This window comes from Pan troglodytes, chromosome 14 (genome assembly GCF_028858775.2).
Source record: "Pan troglodytes isolate AG18354 chromosome 14, NHGRI_mPanTro3-v2.0_pri, whole genome shotgun sequence".
NCBI lineage: Eukaryota > Metazoa > Chordata > Mammalia > Primates > Hominidae > Pan > Pan troglodytes.
Genome location: NC_072412.2, coordinates 34,276,238 through 34,299,924, shown reverse-complemented (window position 1 = coordinate 34,299,924; position 23,687 = coordinate 34,276,238). Strand labels below are relative to the sequence as shown.

At 36.7% G+C, this 23,687-nt stretch overlaps 1 protein-coding gene across 11 annotated transcripts in view; it reads right to left on the bottom strand.

Annotated features, from left to right (window-relative positions):
* The window catches only part of NBEA (neurobeachin), a 708,564-nt gene that overhangs the window by 489,321 nt on the left and 195,556 nt on the right, over window positions 1-23,687 (bottom strand). For all 11 annotated transcript variants that reach the window (XM_016925167.4, XM_054664886.2, XM_054664889.2 and 8 more), the window contains 5 exons: window positions 18,493-18,601; window positions 5,023-5,104; window positions 4,672-4,795; window positions 3,608-3,800; window positions 846-1,862 (listed from right to left, as the gene is read on the bottom strand). In XM_016925167.4, the coding sequence (XP_016780656.1) occupies window positions 846-1,862; window positions 3,608-3,800; window positions 4,672-4,795; window positions 5,023-5,104; window positions 18,493-18,601 (1,525 nt within the window). The remainder of the gene's footprint in view (window positions 1-845; window positions 1,863-3,607; window positions 3,801-4,671; window positions 4,796-5,022; window positions 5,105-18,492; window positions 18,602-23,687) is intronic.

Here is a 23,687-nt window from a genome sequence, read left to right as displayed (position 1 = left end):
TAATGGTAAATGTATTCTTATTTCTTCAACTCTTAACCATAAGGTATTATTTATCCTAGAAAATAAAGAAACAGTCATAACTCAGAGCTCAACAATTAAAATCCATATCAGAAAACATCATCTGTTTTTAGCTTTATTCCAGTGAGGTCAAAACTGAAGCACTAACATTTCCTAACAACCAGACCTAAGAGTCTTTAATTGTCTTATAACAAATTTCTATTCATGTGGTTGAACAGAAAATTCTCACTGCTAACAATTCTAATTTTTCTCAGCCATATTACCTACCTCACAGGGTTGTTGTGAGGATTAAATCTGAAAACATATAGCACAGTGCCCGGAACATAGTAGGCACTGGATAAATAACAGTTCCCTTTTCCCTTCCCCTTCATTTATCAGTTCAATCTGGGCTCCAAGTCCTCTTTTCTATAATCCACAGAACAGGGTTGGGCCTGAAGCTTAAAAGGTTAAAATTAATCAAGTATTCAGAATGAAGATCTTGAGTACAAAATGTGTAAATGTAGTCACAGAGTTATAAAATGTTAGAACTGGCAGAGACCTTAAAGGTCATCCTTTAGTACAACCTCTTGTACTAGATAAGGAAACTTAGGCCCAGAGAGGTTGAGCAAAGTTACACAGAAGAATGTGGCAGAGTTGGAAATATAATTGAGATATTTTTAGTTTCTTATATACATGAAATTATACCACATTATTTAGTTCCATAAATTACTATTATACTATAATTCAATATAAACATGAAGTAACTGATAAGAAATTACTCTGTTTTGGTGCTAACAACTCTTCAATGCATTTTTATTTATTTCTAGAACTCATATAAGGTAGCTTACTTGTGTCGTAGTAGTTGTTTGGATTTTTCGGATTTCTTTTCCTGATTCTTTGCCATCGTCAGACCTTTCAGTATCTGAAATTATACTTCCTGCATCAATATTTGGTACAATTTTGCTACTTGAAGACTCAGTTTCCAGAGTTGTAGCAGTCATTTCAGCATACTCCAGCCCCTTAGTTGATGACGCTAAGTCTCTTTCAGAAATACTGCTCATTCCATCTGAAGTTGTATGGATTTTGAATTCTTTTTCTTCTATTATACTGGATGTACAAGTTAAGTCTACGCTACCAGTCATGTGAGCAAGCAATCCAAGATCATCACTAACACCAAGATGTACTTGTGTGTCCTGAATATTTGGAATAATGTGATTGCTAGAAAGTTCAGGAAGTAGTTTTTCCTCCTGTTTGGGTATTTTATCAAAGAGAAATGATGTACTACTATTGGGAAGGTCTTCTTTCTCATCTGCTAATGTTATCAATGGACCATTATCCTTTTCTTCATTTTTTTTAATGATACCAACACTTCCATGTACATTGTTCTGGAGTTTCTCAACAGCAGCACTATACACATTATCCAACAGAGATTCAACCTCCACAAGGGCACCATTCTCTCCACCTACTAAAGTCTCCGGTGATAAATCCATATCATCGAGCTTTACTTCTGTTGCTTCCACTTTCTCTGCTTTTATATCTACTAAAAGATCATGTACTTCCACATGTACACCACTTCCTGGTCTATCTGAATTTCCAAGAATATCATCTGACACTTTTGTTGACATGAGTAAGTCTCGAGTATCTGTGCTGACAGGGTAATCGGTCTCACTTTCTGGGCTCTGGCTTTGTGAAAGATCTTCTATCTCTCGGATTTCCATTCCACCTTTTGCTCCTGTTGTCTGTGATGAAAGACCAGAGATGGTGCTCACATTCCCTTTCTTTCCCTTTTTAATGTTTTCCTCCTCTTGTCTTTGATATTCCTCATACATTTTGGCTAGGTATTCCTTATGAGCTTCATAAGTGACCTTAGGAATAAGTAAAGAAAACATTAAGGCATTTTGTACATATCAAAAAGAAAAAACTAAATAATACAAATCAAATTGTGGAAATAGAAAAAATAATGCCAGAAAGTTTAAGACTTCAAAGCTGGCACTTGTTAGTCCTAAAGCAAGTGCTTAGTTTCATTAAGTAACTGGAAATAATCAACAAATACAGCTATATATGATTTATTATAAGGATTGCCAAAATCACACAGATAACTCAGCAATATTAAAAGCTATTTTCTTTTAGGCTAAGTATTTCAATGTTACCCAAACCAAATATGCCAGTTAACTTCCACACATTTATGTAAGCTTAAACAGAGAATAAGCAGCTAATAATATACAATAACCAAAGTACTATTACTATGTTGGTTTTCACCATCTATTGCTCATATGTGCACCCTTCCCAACAACTGATGTTAAAAAATTCACACATATCATTAAATATATAAATTTACAAGCTATTAAAACATCACAGTTTTATCCTTATATAAGCTGTTTTGGCTTTGTTACTTTACTTAGGCTTCTTTATTAATAATCAGAATACTTTTTTTTTTGCACAAAGACCTGCAATGTCTTTTTCTTTGCTATTTTCAAATTTGTTAAAGCAATGATAAATCTGAGGTGTCAATACTTCACAAAATGTAAATTTATAATTGAAACAAAAGCTTTTCTAATATTTTTTAAAGTTCATAGTCTTTCTCTTACAGACATGGGTTCTATTAATGTATATTTAAATAAGTTAACAGAATTTTAGATTGGGGGGACCATCCTTTAAAGAATACCTCATAATACAAAAATCCCCTTAATTTTACAGAAGAAGAAAGCAAGTCCCAAAAGTGGGGGTTGGTAACATAAGGCCCATGGGACAAAACTGCTTATCACCTATTTGGGTGAATAAAGGTTTATTCAAACAAAGCCATGATCATTCATTTACATTATGTATTGTCTTTCACACTGAACGGCAGAGTTGAGTAGCTGCATCAGAGGCTATAGAGCCCACAGAGCCTATAATATTTACTATCTATCCTTTTAAACATTTTTTTCTAACTCGTGTTCAAGAAGACTTAATGAGTCTCCTAAAATCACAAAACTCAATTATGGCACAGACTAAATTAAAAGCCATACTTCTGACACCCATGCTTCTTCTATAACACTTCATGATGAGAAACCCGTAACTCTGAATTTCCAGAATCTAATGTGTATATACTTGTACAGTTTAATTCACTATTTCATTTTACCAAAGATCAAATAATACTTAAAATAGACATACAGATTTTTAAGATTAAAAATAAAGAAAAGATAAAGCAATTAAAATACCACTAAACTTAAACACTGTATTTATGATTCACTTGGAAATAAAAAAATCTGACTTCTTAAAAAAAGTCTTAAAAAGTATATTTCAGAGACTATTTCATAAAATATTCTTCCAAGAACCAGTTGAAAGAGCAAGTGGCTCAGATTAAAGTTCTCAGATTTGCTATAAAACAGATGTAGGTCAGCTTTGGGTATAAAACTCCTGATTTATAAATTTGGGGTTTGAATTAATTCATCTATAAGCCACTTTCAAGTTCTAACAGTCTATGAACAATGAGGGAAAAATACAAAACTGAGATACAGGAATCTGTCAAAATCTAAGATGCCCACAAGATGGCACCAGATGCATATTTGTAGCCATTTAATCCACTGCAATAACTCTGATGATATTAAAATGTTAAATCCCGTGTTACCTTGGAATGGGCTATTGAGAGGGTATCCACCCAGACTCTCCAGCCTCCCCATTCATATTTTATTGCATGATACAAAAGAATCCGGAAGATATTGTAGACCATTTCGGTAATCTTCTGTTCCTCAGAATTTTTAGGATTGATATAGCCAAGAGAAAACATCCAATCCTGCCACACTGAACACTGCAATAAGCATCTAGGGAGAAAAAAATTTGATCTCATTAAAAATATCCAAATTAAGTTAGAATTTACTATTTTGAAACTTTGATAAATAAAATAGTGAAAATATGATCTGACCTCAGTAAAGCAAGGTGTACAGTCATGCTGCACATTATATATTCTATACTTGGAATGACTTTCTCTTATTTCTCTACCAGGAAAAATCCTAATTATCATTCAAAATCATTTTCCTAACTTTCACAGTCAGATTTACTTATTGCTTCTCTACTTTCTCACCACCTTTAGCACTCACAATGTACTTAACACATTATACATTAATCATTGCTTTATGGTTTCCCACTGGAATGTACTGAGACTGTGTACTAAGACTATCTTGTGTAGCACAAGGTCTTACACTGAACACAGTAGGCACTCAATCAATATTTGTTAAATTATAGACTCAGGCAATGACTACCCCAGAGTTCATGGCCTCAGACTTTACCCCATGTTCTAGCTAACTAGCTTAAAAATGCACAACATTCGGCCATAAGAAATATGGGGTGGAAAGCATAGATGAAAATGGGGAAATCCAACACAATTACAACTGAAAGTTCCATTGGTGATAGATAGGTACCACTAAAAGGGATATTACATTCTAAATAAGAGTTTGTTTATATGTATATTCATATATACAATTAAAATATAATATCCATGTAACAAAATAAAAATAATATAAAAATAAATAGAAGAATACCGAATACAGATTATGTCAAAGAAACATAAAATGCCTTTTCTGATGATTGAAAGTATTTAGCAATATGGAAAAGATTTGAAATGAATTGAAAATCTAAAAGAGAGAAAATATTAATTATGGAATAAAGTGTTGTTACAGTATCCAAACTGCTTACCTTCTATTTTCACGGCTGTTACTGAAAAGTTTTATCATATCAGATAAAAATAAACGACGAACTTCCATCAGCTCTGCACTTGGTGTAGAGTTTTTTAACAAAGTTGCCACCACTTTAAGAATCACTGTAAACAAAGAAAAAAAACTTGAAGATTTGTAACCATATCCTATGTTCAACTCAAAAAGTATTACCAACTTTCAAATAAATACTTAACACTATAAAAGGTGAGTTAAAACTGTCATGAACTAGGTAAACACCATAATGATTTAAGGGGTTAGGAAAAGTTTTGATTTAGTCTCATATGTTGCCATGCTCCTACCACAATACAGTAAAGAACTGTCATTTGCTCACTTGGATTCTGAATTTTCACTGTAGAATCTGGCTCTGGATGTGGTTTGTGTACGACCTGAGTACATACTTGTTCTGTCAAGATCTGAAAGATGAAGAATTTGAACTTCATTTAGAAAACAATTTAAATCATAATTGCAAAATATAGATATACAATGAACCTGCAAAAGAAATGTCAATGCAGTCCAAACCAAAAGAAACATCTCTTCTAAAGGGACTTTTTTCTTTCTTTCTTTCGAGACGGAGTTTCACTCTTGTTGCCCAGGTTGGAGTGCAATGGTGCAATCTTGGCTTCAACCTCCACCTCATGGGTTCAAGTGACTCTCTTCCCTCAGTCTCCCAAATAGCTGGGATTACAGGCATGTGCCACCACGCCTGGCTAATTTTTTGTATTTTTAGTAGAGACAGGGTTTCACCATATTGATCAGGCTGGTCTCGAACTCCTGACCTCAGATGATCCACCCGCCTCAGCCTCCCAAAGTGCTGGGGTTACAGGTGTGAGCCACCATGCCCAGCCCTAAAGAGACTTTTTAATGAATTCCACATACTTCTAAACTCTTTAACTCTGTATTCACCAAATTTTATTTATTATTTATACATACAAAACCAGAACCAGTATCTATAGAAGATTAGGAAATTAATGAATTTATTGTTTGAAATGCCTTTTCAGTGTTCCTAAAATTATTTATGAACTATTTTTTTTTTTTTTTTTTTTTTTTTTAGAGACAGAATCTCACTATGGTACCCCCAGGCTGGACTGCAGCGGCACAATCATGGCTCATTGCAGCCTCCAACTCCTGGACTCAAGTGATCCTCCTGCCTAAGTCTCCCAAGTAGCTGGGGCTACAGGTTCATGCCAACACACTCAGGTAATTATTTTTCTCATTTGTTGGTAAAGATGGGGTCTCACTTTATCGCCCAGGCTCATCTTGAACTCCTGGGCTCCTGCGATCCTCCTGCTTCAGCTTCTCAAAGTGCTGGGATTAAACGCATGAGCCACCACATCTGGCCCCTACTTCAATAAGTGTGACAAGGGAAAGTTCTTCCTAACAATGTGGCTCATTGTCATTTACTAATGAGTTTTTTAAATTATTTCTTTCAAATACAAAAAAACAGTTGACCAAATAAAGGAAAGAGAAAATTCTAAAACATTTACTAACTTTCCCACTAAAATGTGGGAGCAGGATTTTGAACATCATCTTCACTGTTATATTCCTAGTAATCAGCACTAATGCCTGACACACAACAGCATTCAGTAAATATTTGTTAAATTAAAGAATAATTAACCTAATTATATATCAATAATGTATGTACAACTGCTCACTGTACTCGGCTTGAGCTTGTGTTTATCTCTTACATAAACCCTATGAGGTTATATTTAATACAGACATCATTTTATATCTGTGATTTAATTTCCTGTTTAGCTTTAACACGGCAAATTCTGAATAAACAGTTAAACCTAAGTCAAGTACAAAAACTGCTGCAAAACCACCAATGTTAGTTGAAAGGACAATTGAACATAGCTATATTGTAGAAGCTGAAGATGGAAAAAGCAAATTGAGAGAGAGGGATGGTCTCTTCTGATTAGAAAAGGACCACGACATCCAGAAGTTTCATTTTCCTTCCCCTTCTGCTCAGACTAAGACAGGACATTTACATAAGTATATTAGGAATGTTCATAAAAAAGATATTGACCTGAAATAAAAACTGACCTACTTTATTAAAGAATATAGCATTTAATTACCCCCGTTCCCCTCATTCTCATACCTCTGATGAAACTAAACACTTACTTGTTAAAACTAAACAGCATTTCACAACTTTCTAAACAAAGGACCCCAAACATGCACTCCTAATCAAACAGAGTTGACATGAGATAAAATTTATTTGAAAACCATATACTAAAGAACAATCACTTATTGCTTGGTATATACGTATAAGTAGTTTTCACAACAACTTGCCCCGAAGACCCTGGTGTGTACCTATAGCCCAGTGGATGAGATCCAAGAAAATTGTGGTTATAAATAAAGGATTCAAAATAACTTCAGACGAGCTTAAAGGAAATCAGGACCTACTCTCCCATGATAGTTAAAGTGTTTTCAACCAAAAGAGAAGAAATCACATTGCACAGGAAACAAAAGTGTCACCAGTTTTTATATTGTCTTTTTAAGTCCCTACTTTATCATCTAACAATGAAAAGAATAACTGCCTTGCCTATCTAGTAAAACTGCTAAAAAGATTAAATAAAGCTCCATATGTGAAAGTGCTCTGAAAACTATAACATATTCAAATATAAGGGTTTTTAAAATGACAAACATATACTCAGAAACTCAATTCAACATGTATTTATTAATAACCAGTATGTGCCCTCCCTCTGCTAAATGTTTGCAGACTGAAAATACATTGCTAGGTGCAACTTCATTTCTAGTAGCAATTTATTTAATTATTGTTCTGGAGGCAGGCATAAATGCATGCCCCAATTAAGTAACAAAACATGATAGACTATCATTAAGAACCTATGTGGCCAGGCACGGTGGCTCACACCTGTAATCCCAGCACTTTGGGAGGCCGAGGTGGGTGGATCACAAGGTCAGGAGGTTGAGACCATCCTGGCTAACACGGTGAAACCCTGTCTCCACTAAAAAATACAAAAAATTACCCGGGCGTGGTGGCGGGCGCCTGTAGTCCCAGCTACTCAGGAGGCTGAGGCAGGAGAATGGCGTGAACTTGGGAGGCGGAGCTTGCAGTGAGCCGAGATCACGCCACTGCACTCCAGCCTGGGCGACAGAGTGAGACTCTGTCTCAAAAAAAAAAAAAAAAAAAAAGAACCTATGTAAGTTTAAAAAGGGAGAAAGGGAATAATGAAATATAAATAAAAAGAGATGAATGTAGACCCAAACATTCTAATGAAAGAGCAGGACTCAAGATGGGCCCCAAAGGTTTGACTGGATTGGTAAGAGATATGCATAGTAACCCAAAACCCCCACTAAAACAAAATTGTACGAGGTTCAGAGCTGGATACGGACATGAAAACCAATGTGTATTTAACACTTAGAGCACATCTCAATTCATACCAGCCACATTTTAAGTGTTCAACAGCCACATGTCCCCAGTGGCTATAATACAGGTAATCGACAGGGAGGGAAACAACAATGAATCATAAGCATGGAGGTAACTTTATATGCTATTTACAGAGATACACCTGAGCCCAGCATTACACATTGAAATTTCATTTTATAAATGGAATTATTTTGCAATTCATGTGTTACAGAACTTTAGGCTGAAGCAGGGGCTACTGAAGCTATCTTTCTGATGCACCTGCTCCCCAGCTTCATCATGCATAAATTTTGTAGTATTAGTAGGCTCAACTTTTTGAGATGGGGTGGTAAAAAAAAAAAAGGCAAACTATTAACCCTGCTGTTGCATCTCACTGCCACTATATTTGGGTCAGAGAATCTTTACAGGTTTGGACAAGCTACCTAACTTTGTGACTTTTTTTTTCTGTGAATAGAAAGTTTGAGTAAGATGGTATCTAACACACTGTCCACCTCTGAAATTCTATAATTTTGAGAAAAACTTTGATTATTAAGTGCTTAGTTTTAAAGCTGACTAACTCGTAAAATGATTGCATTCATAAATTGTTATATCCTTATAGAAACAGTTAATTTAAAAAATATATGTTTTCCTTTAAATTGGTTAGTTATTACTATAAGGAACAAAGCTCTCATTTAGGTTATAAGATGTTACATTTGGCTCCTTGTGTCACCACTACATGTTTAACTAAATTAAGGGAAGAGTATGCAAAGAGAACCCATAAAGCAAAAATAGTATCACAATGAAGTAATGAAACAGATATTATTGTTGAGATTTACAAGTGTATTAAACATAAAAATCTACTTGTTTTGCCTGCAGAAAACATATTCTAAAATCAAACAATTCTTAAGTGTATTAGAGAGTACTACAAATCATTAACAAAAGGAAAACATAATTACTCATAATTTAGAGATGGAGTAACAAAGCAAAACTAAAGATACAAATAGAATTTAAAACACAAGTTTCATAACTATTACAATTCCTAAATAATATGTATATAAAATAGTTTTGAGTAATTTCAAAAAGAGGTCCATTAAAGTTAACTCACTTCTTAGTATATATCCTACAGAATAAATTCACCTCAGAAAACTATAGACATAAATAATTTATTAATTTTTTTTGGTTTTCAAAATAATCAAGATAGATTTTTAATCTTCACAACTTATACAATGTTGTCTGACATGTCCTGCTAAAAATCTGATTTTGTGCCTTAATTTTTTTTTTTTTTGAGACAGAGTTTTGCTCTTCTTGCTCAGGCTGGAGTGCAATGGCATAATCTCGGCTCACTGCAACCTCCACCTCCCGGGTTCAAGCGATTCTCCTGCCTCTGCCTCCTGAGTAGCTGCAATTACAGGCATGCGCCACCACGCCTGGCTAATTTTGTATATTTAGTAGTGATGGGGTTTCTCCATGTTGGTCAGGCTGGTCTCGAACTCCCAACCTCAGGTGATCCACCCACCTCGGCCTCCCAAAGTGCTGGGATTATAGGCGTGAGCCACCGCGCCTGGCCTGTGACTTCAAATTTATTGTTTATTATATTACAAGCATCTTATCAAACTTAAAAGTTTCAAAGATCACTATAACATAGTCTTTATCCTAATAAGACTTCAAAAAAATTATTAAAATAACAAATTTCTTTTCTTTCTTTTTTTTTTTTTTTAGAGCAAGTGTCTTGCTTTGTCGACCAGGCTGGAGTGCAGTAGAACAATCTCAGTTCACTGCAACCTCTGCCTCCCAGGTTCAAGCTATTCGACTTCAGCTTCCCGAGTAACTGGAATTACAGGTGCACAGCACCACACTTGGCTAAATTTTTTGTATTTTTAGTAGAGACTGGGTTTCACCATGTTGGATAGGCTGGTCTTAAACTCCTGATCTCAAGTGATCCACCCACCTCAGCCTTCCAAAGTGCTGGGATTACATGCATGAGTCACTGTGCCTGGCCTCCTACTCTACTCTACTCTACTCTACTCTACTCTAAAATATCATTATCAACACCATAAGTTGGTTCTTTATTATTTCTGCACTTAATCTTACACATTCGTAGAGTTGTAGTAATATTTATTCTGATGCATTGCTGAGATTAAGGTGATTTCGCCAAACAGAAAAAAGAAAATGAAGATTAAAAAAACATTTCAAACTCTGGATTATCAAACAACTAATTCTCGCTAAGAGTACAAAACCTAGTTGATGCTAACAAGATGAATTAAACCTAAGCAGAGAGTCTGGAAGCGATTTCCTTTTTCAGTTAAATTTCCTTTACTATGTTAACAAAAATTAAATTGATACCCATCACACAAGTTAATCTTTTTGCAACTAGATGCGACACAGCAAAAGATGTAATGTTTAAACTCTGGTGATCCAGAAACAGTAATCCACTGCCCTGTCATTCTGATAATAAAATTTGGTTTGGCCGTAGTATTAAAGCTTATGTTGAAGACTCTTTCTGCTATTTTGTAGGATTAACAATGATAACCAATCATTTATCATCTCTCTCTTTTGGCATTTTGTACACTTACATTAACTTTTCTTTTTAGAATATGCGTTCAATATAAACTCAAAGTCCTTGAAAAAATTATTTAAAGTAACCATAAACATTATTCTATTTTAAAAACAAGTATTATTACTAAAATTGGTCAGAGGCCTGTAAGTTGGTTCCTTCATCATTTCAGGAGCTCTACCTCATCCCACATCCAGTATCAGAGAATTCAAACTTATCTTGAGTTTTCCTCATCTAAGACACAGGACCAGCAATTAGTTGGCTTTGTTTTGTGTAGAATATCACTAGAGACCAAAATCTGGATACTAGGTATACACAGGAGTATAGGTGGTGGGTAAAAACGCTGCGGTACTTGTGTTGAGTCACTTTTCAGGAAGACTAATAGAAATACATATATGTGTGCATACATGTATATGAAATTTTCTTATTTAAAGGTTAGTACTACACAATGGTTTTTCAAATTCAACATATTATGTTATTATGCTACACTCAATATAAAGTTTCACTGACTACTCAGACTCTCTATTATGGATAAGAGGTCAAAATAAGCAGATGCTCAAAAATTCACACAGGTAAAACAATGATTAAAAACTTACATAGGCATCATTGACCAAACCAGTTAGTAGGTCCAAAAAATCAAAACATAAACACATGTTCATGAATATTAGGCACTAGCCTTCAGAAGCCTAATCTGATATTGTAGCAGGTTTTGATTCAGAGGAGGATTTTAATGCTGTCAACTGAGGAGAGATTCTGACATTTTTGCATTATGTATATATATCATGGAACCTACCTATTTTATGATTATTTATTAGTGGCATGACATACAGCAAATTATTTAACCTGTGAGTCTTAGTTTGTCTGTTTTCACAAGCAAAAAAAATACCATTATCATAGGGTAGTTATAAGATCTGAAACAATGTACATAAAGAATTTACCATGTTTGTCATAAGAAGTGCCCAATAAAAAACAGTTACTATGATGAGGGAAATACAATATCAGAATAAAGAAAGAAAATGACCTCATTATACTCTGCATAGGGAAAAGCCATTGTGTTAGTACTTATTCAGTTCTGCATGCCAAATATTGAAACAATATTAAAACACTACTATAATTCAAAAAGGCATTGTTCAGAAAGGCATAGTCTACTAATCTTGTGATTTGTGGAATGATTGACACAAAGTCGGAATATTAAGCTCAGAAACAAACAATTCAGAGCAGTCAGTAGATTTCCTCACTAATCTAAAGAGCAGCCACTCTTAAATTTACTGATCAAATAGAGAAAAAATTAAGTAGTTAAAAGTAATATTATAGAGCAGGGGTCAGAAAACTATGGCCTGTGGGCCAAATCTAGCCTGCCACCTGTTTCTGTAATACAGTTTTACTGGTACACAGCCTGTCTGGTTCATACTGTCTATGGCTGCTTCTGAGCTACAACAGATTTGAGTAGTTGTGACAGGTACTGCATAGCCCACAAAGCCTGAAATATTACTATCTGTCCCTTTACCAGAAAAGTTTGCCTTCCCAGCTATAGATAAATATTTTGTGATAAATATATTTGTAATTATAAGTGCAAAAAGCTGGACAAGAAAACTATATTTAGGATAACATTTTATAAAAGTTCTGTGTGCATATGTGTATGAGTTGAGAAATATATATATATATTCTTAAGTATTAATCAGTATTTGCTAAATTTTATTTTGGTGCTTTTCTACATTTTCCAAATTTTTGCAATGATGAATATTAATTCTGACAGAAGACTATAATACAGCTTGTAATAAAAAGAACAACAGAGGGGAGTTAAATTTCTCTGTGCTGCTGTAGAGCAGTGGTCAGCAAACTTTTTATAGATAAGATCAGATAGTATTTTAAGATTTGTGGATCATATAATCTCCATTACAACTACTCAACTCTGTAGTGTCAAGTGACCAATGGACTTTACTTAATGAGTTATGTTCTATAAAACTTTATTTGTGCATAAAGGAAGCAGCCTTAAACCCCCTTGCATGCAACTCTTTCTCTTGAGTACACCCACACTCCCCTTTCTTGAGTTTGTACTTTTCTCTTTGCAAGAAATCTCCATGCTATCACTATTTTGTGACTCATCTTTGAACTCCTATTATCAAGAGCCCAAACACCAGCTGGGGTCAAGGTCCCACCAGTGTTTGGAAACCTCGCCAAGCCCACCAGTATTATCTTTATGATGAGCCAGCCTGGAGCATCATCAGCCTCATTTTAGAATCACTGGCAGTTGGTTGTCCCAAGAACAAGTCAAAGCCAAGGGTAACTCTCTTTCAGAAAATGGGGTGCAACAGCCAAAGAACAGGACCCTAAATTTTAATACCATCTTGTAATCAGATCGTTTTTTGTGAACATCAGAAGAAATGGACTCAAATATTGTATGTACAGGCCTTCATAGCTCTTTATCAAAACCCTGAGCTTTGTAGGAATTCCCGCCTGTTATCCTCATACCCTTTCCTTAAGGGAATCAAATGGGGAACCAGATATCCTAAATGATCCCCTTTTGGAAAATATCAAACAACTAATTAGTTGGAATTAGGAAATATCAAATAACTAATCCAGAGCCTTCCCTCACCTCCTGACCCAGACACAGTCTGGCACCCACTGCTTCTCCCTCTTACCCAGCTCCACCTTTAACTCCTCAGTCTTCTCCTAGTTCCACTGTCTCCAGCACCCAGACTCCTACTAGTCTGCCTCCTTAACATCCTATATAACCTTCCCTACCAAGGGAACTGAGCCCTGCTGGGGTCACCTGCAGTGGTGTTTCCTACCCTCCTAAGGGACCATTCTAAGTTATGTCCACTTAGGGAGGTAGCCAATGGGGATGCTGGGATCATTCATCAGGTGCATGTACCTTTGATTTTCAACTAAATTCATGAAGGAATTCTGGGCTTTCTCACTCTCATTTGAGTGAACTTGGGGAGATATTCATAATATCTTGTCCATGTGTTGCACTCCTGAAGAAAAGCAGCATATTTGGGCAGAGGCCCAGGCTTATGCTAACAATCTGTCATCTGGGGACTCTGAAGAATATGGTATGGGGGCCACATCTGTGCCTAACAATGACCCTAACTGGAACTATCAACAGGGCCAAGTTGATCTAAGAAAAAGAAATCATATGGTGACTTGTTTAGTGAAGTGAATGAAAAAATGTAACACCAAGCCTGTGGACTATGATAAAATAAGGGAAATAAAGAAAGGATGAAAACCCAGCTTTGTTCCAGAGATGCCTTGTGGAGGCCCTAAGAAAATATACTAACATTGACCCCCATACTGATGCTTGCCAAACTTTACTCGGGACACACTTTATTAGCCAGTCAGCACCTGACATCAGAAGAAAACCACAGAAATTGGCTTTGGGATCCCAAATGCCTATTAATCAAATGCTTGATGTGGCTTTTGTGGTATTCAATAATAGAGATAGGGCTGAATATGCTGAAAGGACCTAGCATGGCAAACAATGAGAAAGCAGCAGGCCCAAATGATAGCAGTCACTATAAGCAGCATCCTGCAACCTCAGGGTCACCCAGAGGGATGCTTCACCCATGGACCAAGCAGACCTACCAGAAAACTTAAAGGTAATGGTTGCTGCTTCAAGTGTGGGGAGCTGTGACACAGGCGTAATACCTGTCCCAGCCAAGGGAGCCCAACCAGACCCTGTCCTCACTACAAGCAGGAGGGCCACTGGAAAAGGGAATGCCCTCAGCTCCAAAGGGAGAGAAGGAAACTTGAGGCCATAATGGTTATAACTGAGGACTGAAGGGACCCAACATTCCTGGCGGCTCCCACAAAAGCATGGTCATCACAACTAAGGAGCTTTGGGTGACTCGACATGGCAGGAAATAATATTAATTCCTTAACTGATACAGGGGCAAGTTACTCTGTCCTAAAGGCCACTCTTGGACCTTATCTTCCAATAACTGCATTGTCATGGATGTTGATGACACTCCAAAATCAAAACGCTTTACCTTACCCCTGAGCTGCAGGCTACAAAACTCTATGTCCCATTTCTTTATTGGAATGGGATTTCCTGGCCACAGTTAGAGTCACTTTACGTTTATCAGGCCCTGGGAAACATTTCTTTCAAGTATTGGCAATGCTTGTTTTTTCGATACCAGTATCAGACAAACAGAAGATTCCTTCCAAAGTAAGATCTGGAAATGGAACCACAAGTATGAGACCAAGAAACTCCTGGCAAAGTAATACATGGTCAGCTAGTGATCATCTCTTTAAAAGACAAAAATAATTTCCCACATAAGCATCGATATCTCCTCAAACAAGAAGCCAGGTGAGGACTCTAACCTGTAATTAAGAAGTTTTTAAAACATGGCCTCCTAGTTCCATGTCAGTCTCTTTGTAATAGTCCTGTCCTCCCTGTCCAAAAACAAAATGAAGAATATTGTCTAGTTCAAGGCTTATGAACCATTAATGAGGCTGTAATTCCCTTACATCCTAAAGTGCCAAATCCTTCTACCATATTTACCCAAATATCAGAAGACACCAATTGGTTAATGATATTAGATCTTAAGGATGCTTTCTTTTGTATCCCTTTATGCCTTGACTATCACTATTTGTTTGCTTTTGAGTGAACTAATCCTGAAAATAGTATTTCCTGGCAGTATACCTGGGTTGTACTGCCTTGGGGCTTTAGGGATAGCCATCACTTGTTCAGAAATGCCTTGGCAAGAGAATTAAGGGAACTAGAGCCAGAAAGGGAAGCCACATGCCAATATGTGGATGACATCCTTGTATGCAGACCCACTAAAGAGGCCTCAGATAAGAATGTTATTCAAGTTCTAAACTTCCTGGGAGAAAGGGTATCCAGTCTCTCCACCCAAGGCCCAGACTTCTAAACTGGAAGTAAAATATCTGGGGTACATCCTAAGCCCAGGAAACTACACCATGTCCATCGAACAAAAGGAAGCTATCTTAAAGGTCAGGCCTCTACAACCGAAGAAGCAACTCAAAACTTTCCTGGGTATGACAGGAATTTGCAAGATTTTGATCCCAGGATTTAGGCTCATTGCTAAGCTACTGTATGAAGCTCTAACAGGGCCAAAGCATGAACTGCTTGAATGGTCAAGGAAACAACAAGAGGCTTTATGTTCTGGCTGAACAAAGAGGGGTTTGCACAGTAATAAACCACACCTGTTGTTCTTATATTAACAACTCAGGATTAATTGAACTGAAAGTTCAAAAGATTTACTAACAGGCTACCTGGCTACATAATTTCAATATAATCCCACTGCTCAAACCATCTGGGACTCCATCAAAGGATACCTACCAACTGTGACATGGTTCCTTCCTTTGACCTTTAATAGCTCTCTTATTACTATGAATCTTTGTCCTTACTTGTTTAACCTCCTTGTAAATTTTGTGTCTTTTACATTACAACAGTTCCATGTCAAAATGATGGTCATGCAATGATTCCAATCCCTGCCTTGGATTCAGAGTCTCCTGATGACTCACCCTTAGAACTCTCAGGCCAGGCAGCCAAAGATTTCCATACCCTTGCCAGGCAGGGCCAACATCTCTAATCAGCAGGAAGTAGATAAAGAAGACCGACCTTCTCCCTCATCAACCCATAAGAATAAGAGATGGAAATCTCTGAAGGGGAAGGGGAAATGAAACAGGAATAATAAGGGTGGTTGCAGGAGAACAAAAAACTCCAGGCAGCAGTTTCGCATGACTAGCAAAAGGAAACTGTTGAAATAGCTTCAGAAACTAGGGGTTGATAAGACCCTGAAAAGCCAGGATGAGAGCCAAGATAGCTAAGGCTAACTGCACCCAGTATGGCACTGGATTTGATGGAGGTTCACCTAGGACCTCATTATACACTCACTGACATACTAAATCACACATTCACCAGCACCATAATGGTTCCAGGAACACCCATATTTGGAGTAAAACTAGATAGCATCACAGTTCTGAGAAATATCTACCCTTTTACAGTAATCTTTATGAATATTCCATCCATCCCTTGGTTAGAAGAAACTCATAAAGGTAGCAGCCCCAAAAACCCTTGCATGCAACTCTCTCTTAAGTATACCCACACTCCCCTTTCCTGAGTGTGTACTTTTCTCTTTGCAATAACTCTCTGTACTTTTCCTTAAAAGAACCCAAAGAAACAAAAACTTTTATTTGCAGAGACCGAAATTTGAATTTCATATAATTGAACACATCCCAAAATACTCTTTTTCCCCCATCATTTAAAAATGTAAAACCTATCCTGTTTGAGGACTGTGCAAAATCTGCAATTGACTTGATCTGTTCCATGGCTTACATGAAAAGAAACAGTATTAGAGAAGTGTAAATTTGTTTTTTTTTTTGTTTTTTGTTTTTTTTCTGAAGGGGACAGGGTCTCACTTTGTCACTCAGGCTGGAGTGCAGTGGTGCAATCTCAGCTCAGTGCAGCCTTGACCTCCTGGGATCTAGCCGACCTCCTGGGATCAAGCAGTCCTCCTGCCTCAGCCCCGCAAGTAGCTGAGATTACAGGTTAATTCAAAATTATAGTACAATTCCATTCAGAAGCTTAGCATCTCCCTTTCTCAATGCCTCTCATTTTTATTTTTAAAACATTTTTATAAAGAAATCTACAATGATGAGATATTCTGTTTAATGTTTTCTGACCACTGCTCTTCTGAGTTAGGAATAATATTATGGATATTTAGTAGTACCTGTAAGTTTTCTCTTAGCATGATTATAATGCCCTTGTATAACAGACGCAAGGCCTTGCCATCTAAATCTATAACAAAATAATCTACACTCTGCTGTATTTCAAAGTGTGAGATTAAAAATCCACTTTTCTTTTCTTGTTTTGACATGATGGGTATGCACTGGTATTTAAAAGCAGAAAACTTAGGTTTGGCAATACAAGTGGTACATGAAACACTGTTGAGGTATTACATCACCGTAATTTCTAGTTTGCCAAGCAACAGTGCAAGGTGAGGAGAGCATAACAAATATTCTTGTTACAATTCTTTAACTCTGTGGTCGTGGCACAAAAGCAGCTACAGGCAACAGCTAAACAAATGAGTGTGACTGTGTTTGCTGAAATTTGAAAATCCTATACATTTTACAACTCATATATTATTCTTTTTTTGATTATTTTCAACCATTTAGAAATATAAAAAGCTTCCTTAACTTACAGCCATACAAAAATGGATGCTGGCAGTTAGCTCTTGTGCTAGAGAAAAAGAACTGGGACCACTGAAGATCAGTTATAGGAAAGCAGAGTTAAGGTTAATGTAAGGGGACATTACTAACATTTTACTAGCATTTAAAAATGAAAGTAGCCACTCTGTGAGGTAGTATACATATTTCCTAGAAAATGCTGAACCCAAAACTGTTCCATTTGTTGGAAGTGATAAAAAAGGAACCTCTAAATTGAAATGATGAGATCCAAAGATGCTTCCAGATATCATTTTTACAAATAATTCTTACTGAAATTTATCCCAGTAGCAACTCCAGCTTAATACTGGCAGTGGATAGCTAATAGAAGCAGAAAGAGAGAGAGTAGGAACGAGAGGATAAAAACAGAGGGGTGGGGATGGGGAAGCAGAACTAATATATACTACATAATGGATGTAGTTTATGTGAGAAAGACTTTGTGTGAAGCCAGTCAGCCAACCCATACAAGAAGAAAAGCTCTTGGATCGACATAAAGAGATTGGCAAAAATTGTACATGGATATATTTTAAAATAAAATAAAAATATAAGGTATATATTCATTTTTTACCATTAAACCATTTTGTGGTTTAATTAGCTTTTAGATTAACAGACCAACTACTCATCTCAATTGCATAGATTAAGAGGGTTTCCACTGTATACACTTAAAACTTTCATCACGCATTTTTTATTTTTACCTCATAAAGTGTGTTGTATGTGGTGACAGTCACAGTGTTTGTATGCAACATCAGCCTTTCTCCAAGAAGAGTGAAAAGACTATGGGTGTGCATAATTTCAACTTTTCTCCTGGAGAGAAGGAGGAAAAATAAAACACCATGAAACACATTGGATTCTCCGATCACATGACTTTTAGATAAGAGAGAACAATTTATAAGCAGATACAGAATAATACAAGTAATTATTTTCATGAACTTCCATCTATAGAAACAACAGTTTGTAACACAACTGTGTCCTAAAGTTCCAAGACTATTAGTTAAAAACTTTTCAAATGAAATATCTGTGTGAACTAAAATGTGAAATGTACAAATTATGGAATATTACATACATGTCATTGTTATTATTTTCAAATTTCAAATAACTATTTTGAAGTTATTTTATTGGGTTAAAATTATTGGTTTCCCCTAACATAGAGACCACATAATTTTTAAATCATGCCTGTACAAATTCAAAGTTTATAACATAGACTGTAACAAACCTTAATATCAAGAACTAAAACTACGGTTAAAAATAAATACTCTAGCTTAATTTTGGTGTCATAAAACAAAATAATTCTGCATAATTAAAGAGAGTTCATCATTGCTTGTATTTGTGGTCTACCAATGGATTTAAAAAATATCTTTCTACTTAATGTTGCCTGATTTAATTGTGTCCCTCCCACACCCATACTTAGGATAGAAGGTTCCATTAAAGGCCTCCTGGAACTCTTAGCTCTAGCTCAAGAATTACTACAGGCCTCTCATTTGTGTCACTTCCTTAGAATTCAAGATCTGGGCTGGGAACAGTGGCTCACGCCTGTAATCCCAGCACTTTCAGAGGCTGAGGTAGGTGGATTACGAGGTCAGAAGTTCGAGACAAGCCTGGCCAATGTGGTGAAACCCCATCTCTACTAAAAATACAAAAATTAGCTGGGCGTGGTGGCACATGCCTGTAGTCCCAGCTACTCAGGAGGCTGAGGCAGAAGAATCGCTTAAACCTGGGAGGTGGAGGTTGCAGTGAGCCGAGATCGAGCCACTGCACTCCAGCCTGGGCAACAGAGTGAGACTCCATCTCAAGAAAAAAAAAAAACAAAAAAAGAATTCAAAATATGGATCATCTTCTCTCCCAACTCTCAGTATTTCATTTCTTCAATTTTCTATTGTTCTCTGGATTGGCAACTGTGACACAGCCTGACAAAGTAATCACTAAACTCTGGTTCCTTTCTTCCTGGGTCCACATCTGTATTACATTTCCAGCCTCTCTTATAGCTAAGTGTGACTATTTAACTGAGTTCTAGCCAATAAAATGTGAAGAGAAAAGCTGTAGATTATTTTTAGTCCTGACCCACAGGAAAAGCACTCATGCACATTTTCCATGCTCTTTCCCCAAGCCAGCAACACAGAATCCACAGAAGGAAGACAATGGAGCTACAAGGTAGGAGAAGCTGCCTGGGTCTCTAAATCACTGTAAGATAATCAACTGCTTGGGAAAACCTATTTGGATTTTAAGTGAACATGAAATAAACTACTAGCCTGGTAAGTGACTAGAATTTCATTATTTATCAGTTATGGCAGCTACTGTTACCATAATTAATACAGAAATCAAATGAACCATTTATGTCGGTACCATTCATCTGCAAAAGGTCTCTTCTAACATTAGCCTCCAAGAGCCACACTCCATAACAAAAGACACAGGATTGTTGATCCCCTCACCCTATCTGCCTCAGTCCAGGGAAGGAAAAAGCAAAATGACCTAAACTCAAAAGGAAGGTAGGGCATCTGTTCTGCAGCTGTGTTTGCAAAACACTTAAATATGACTGAAAAAGGTCAAATGGCTATTTAAAAAAAAATACAGGGCTAATGAGTATTATGGGACTATGGAAGGGAAGGTTTAAATCTCTTCCAACTCAAGCCTCGCCCAAGAAAAGGAGGCCTTAAGTGTTCCTTTGCTCCCAATCAGGAAAGAACAAATGACAAAGCATTGGCCTTGAAATAGATCTCTGCTACAAGGAGCTGGTAAACATATGTCTAAATTAGTCTATCTAAAGGCCAGCTCAGTGCCTCATGCCTGGAATCCCAGCAGTTTGGGAGGCCAAGGCAGGAGGCTCATTTGAACTCATGAGTTCGAGATAAGCCTGGGCAACACAGCAAGACTTCATCTCTACTTAAAAAAAAAAAAAAATTAGCTGGGCATAGTGGCAGGCTCCTGTAGTCCCCAGTTACTCAAGAAGGGGAGAATGACCTGATTCCTGGAGATCAAGGCTGCAGTGAGCTTGTGCCACTGCACTCTAGCCTGAGCAACAGAGTGAGACCTGGTCTCAAAAAAGTGAACTAATTAATTAAGTAGGCTATCTGAAATTTAGAATATTCTCTTAACTGTGCCACTACTACTTCAGCTACTGAAGAAATCCATGCCCTCTTGATTATCTCCTCCAATGCAAACATTTATACAGATGCTTAATTCTAGGTTCGGGGGAAACTTGAAGATGCTGTGCATACACCACAGTAGAGATGAGTCAACTTCCTCCTGTAGTTTGCTTTAAAACAATACTTACCAGTACATTTTGTTGCACAGCAGTCAAGAGATTAAAAAAAAAAAATGCCATCCATCATCTTAAGCAGGAAATGGTGCACTGGCCCTGTACATCACATGATTTTGTTCCTTATAGGACTTCTAATGAAAGACCTAGCTCTGTGGGTTTAGTTCAGGAAAGGCTTCAGTGGGACATTTACTGGAAAAACTAACATCATAATTACCTTTAAGATCTAGAGACCTCAGTTTTTAGTGCTGATTTGCTTTATATCTTGAGTTTGACAGGATTTCTGCCCACATGGATCGACAGTGTAATCTATTTTTTTTTTTACAGAATCTTGTAATCATGCACATTATAGATGTATTAGCTTACTATACATTCCACTGAAATGTATTTAAATTTATTTCTTCACAAAACAATCTTTTTGTGGGGTGGCCAAAGATACTTCTTATTGCTGGGTGTGGTGGCTCATGCCTGTAATCCCAACACTTTGGGAGGCCGAGGCAGGCAGATCACTTGAGGTCAGGAGTTCAAGACCAGCATGGCCAACATGGTGAAACCCCGTCTATACTAAAAATACAAAAATTAGCTGGGTGTGGTGGCATGCACCTATAGTCCCAGCTACTTGGGAGGCTGAGGCGGGAGAGTCACTTGAGCCTGGGAGGCGGAGGTTGCAGTGAGCTGAGATTGCATCACTGCACTCCAGCCTGGGCCACAGAGTTAGGCTCTGTCTCAAAAAAAAAAAAAAAGATATTTCTTGTAACAAATTCAGAGTATATATGAAAACAGTAAAGAAAACAATAAAGAAAGAAAAGAAACCCCATAATTCTGTAACCCAGACATAATCATTATAAATATCATTTTATATACAGATTAATTACTATGCATATAAATCCATATATGACACACAGATATAAATGACAGGATGAGAGGAATACAATGGAAACTGTTCTATATAAGGTAATTTATAGTTTGTTTAAGTCAACAATATATTGTGTATTTTTCAGTGTCATAAAATATAACTGATAAGAAAAATGGAGCATAATTGGCAGAGCGCAGTGGCTCACACCTGTAATTCTAGCACTTTGGGAGGCTGAGGTGGGAGGATCACTTGAGGTCAGGAGTTCAAGACCAGCCTGGCCAACATGGTGAAATCCTGTCTCTACTAGAAACACAAAAATTAGCCGGGCATGGTGACAGGCACCTGTAATCCCAGCTACTCTGGAGGCCGAGGCAGGAGAATCACTTGAACATGGGAGGTGTAGGTTGCAGTGGGTGGAGATTGCATCATTGCACTCCAAGCTGGGCGACAGAGCAAAACTCCGTCTCGAAAAAAAAAAAAAAAAAGTAGCGTAATTGTTTTATCCATTAACTAATGTTAGCCATTTATGTAATTTCCAATTTTTTTCTACCATAAATAAACTTTTCCTTTAGACGCATCTTTGGGCATAACCATGGTTATTTCCTTAGGATAAAAACTGAAATGATTGGGTTAAAAGCTTTTATATTTTAATTTTTATGAGACTTTGCTGAACTGACCTCCAAAAATATGTACATTTATATTTCTACTATTAAGGTATAAATGCATTTTACCAACCCTATGTATTATAATCATCAGAAAAATAGTCAATTTGGTATGTAAAAAGTAGATCTTATTTTCATTGACAAGAATTGCTGATCAATTGAAAGTTTCTAACCATTTATACTACTTCCAAGAAGTTCCTGATGCTGTCCTGTGACCCATTTTTTCCTTCTGTGTGTTCATCTTTTTTCTACTAATTATGAGATCCCTAATAATATCAGGAAAATTATTCCTTTGTCAACTCATTTACAAATATTTTCCACTTTCTGAATTTCAAGGGATTTTGTGGCATCAAAGGTTTTTTTTTTAATTTTCTTGAATAAAATCTATCTATAAAGTTTTGATCCTGTCATTTCTTCATTTATACTTAATACTCATTCTTTCTACTATAGCATTTTTAAATGATTTTTATTTTAACTCATTTTTCATAATTATTTAATTGGTTGTGTTAAATCATATACAACATAGAAATTCATAAACTGTAGGGAAACAGAAAGTACAAGACTTAAAATTCTACTACCCAAAAGTAACACAATAAATAACAATAAACATTAGATATCTTTTTATGGAGAGTAAGAGAAGGTAATAAAGGAGAAGGGAAGAAAGAGGGAATAAAGAAGGATAGAAGAAACTCATACTAAATTTTATTTTAAATAAAAAGCATCAAATGTAATTTTACTCACATTTAACAGAAAAGAAAGAAAAGGACATGAAACAATAAAAAAAGTTTTTAAACTTCAGATGACTTTCTTTACCACATGAAGGGCTTTTTTTTTTTTTTTGGAGACTGTGTGTTGCTCAGTCGCCCAGGCTGGAGTGCAGTGGCGTGATCTTGGCTTACTGCAAGCTCCGCCTCCTGCGTTCAGGCCATTCTCCTGCCTCAGTCTCCCCAGTAGCTGGGATTACAGGCGCCCGCCACCACACCCAGCTAATTGTTTGTATTTTTAGTAGAGACGGGGTTTCACCGTGTTAGCCGGGATGGTCTCGATCTCCTGACCAAGGGATCCACCCATCTAGCCTCCCAAAGTGCTGGGATTGCAGGCATGAGCCACCGCGCCTGG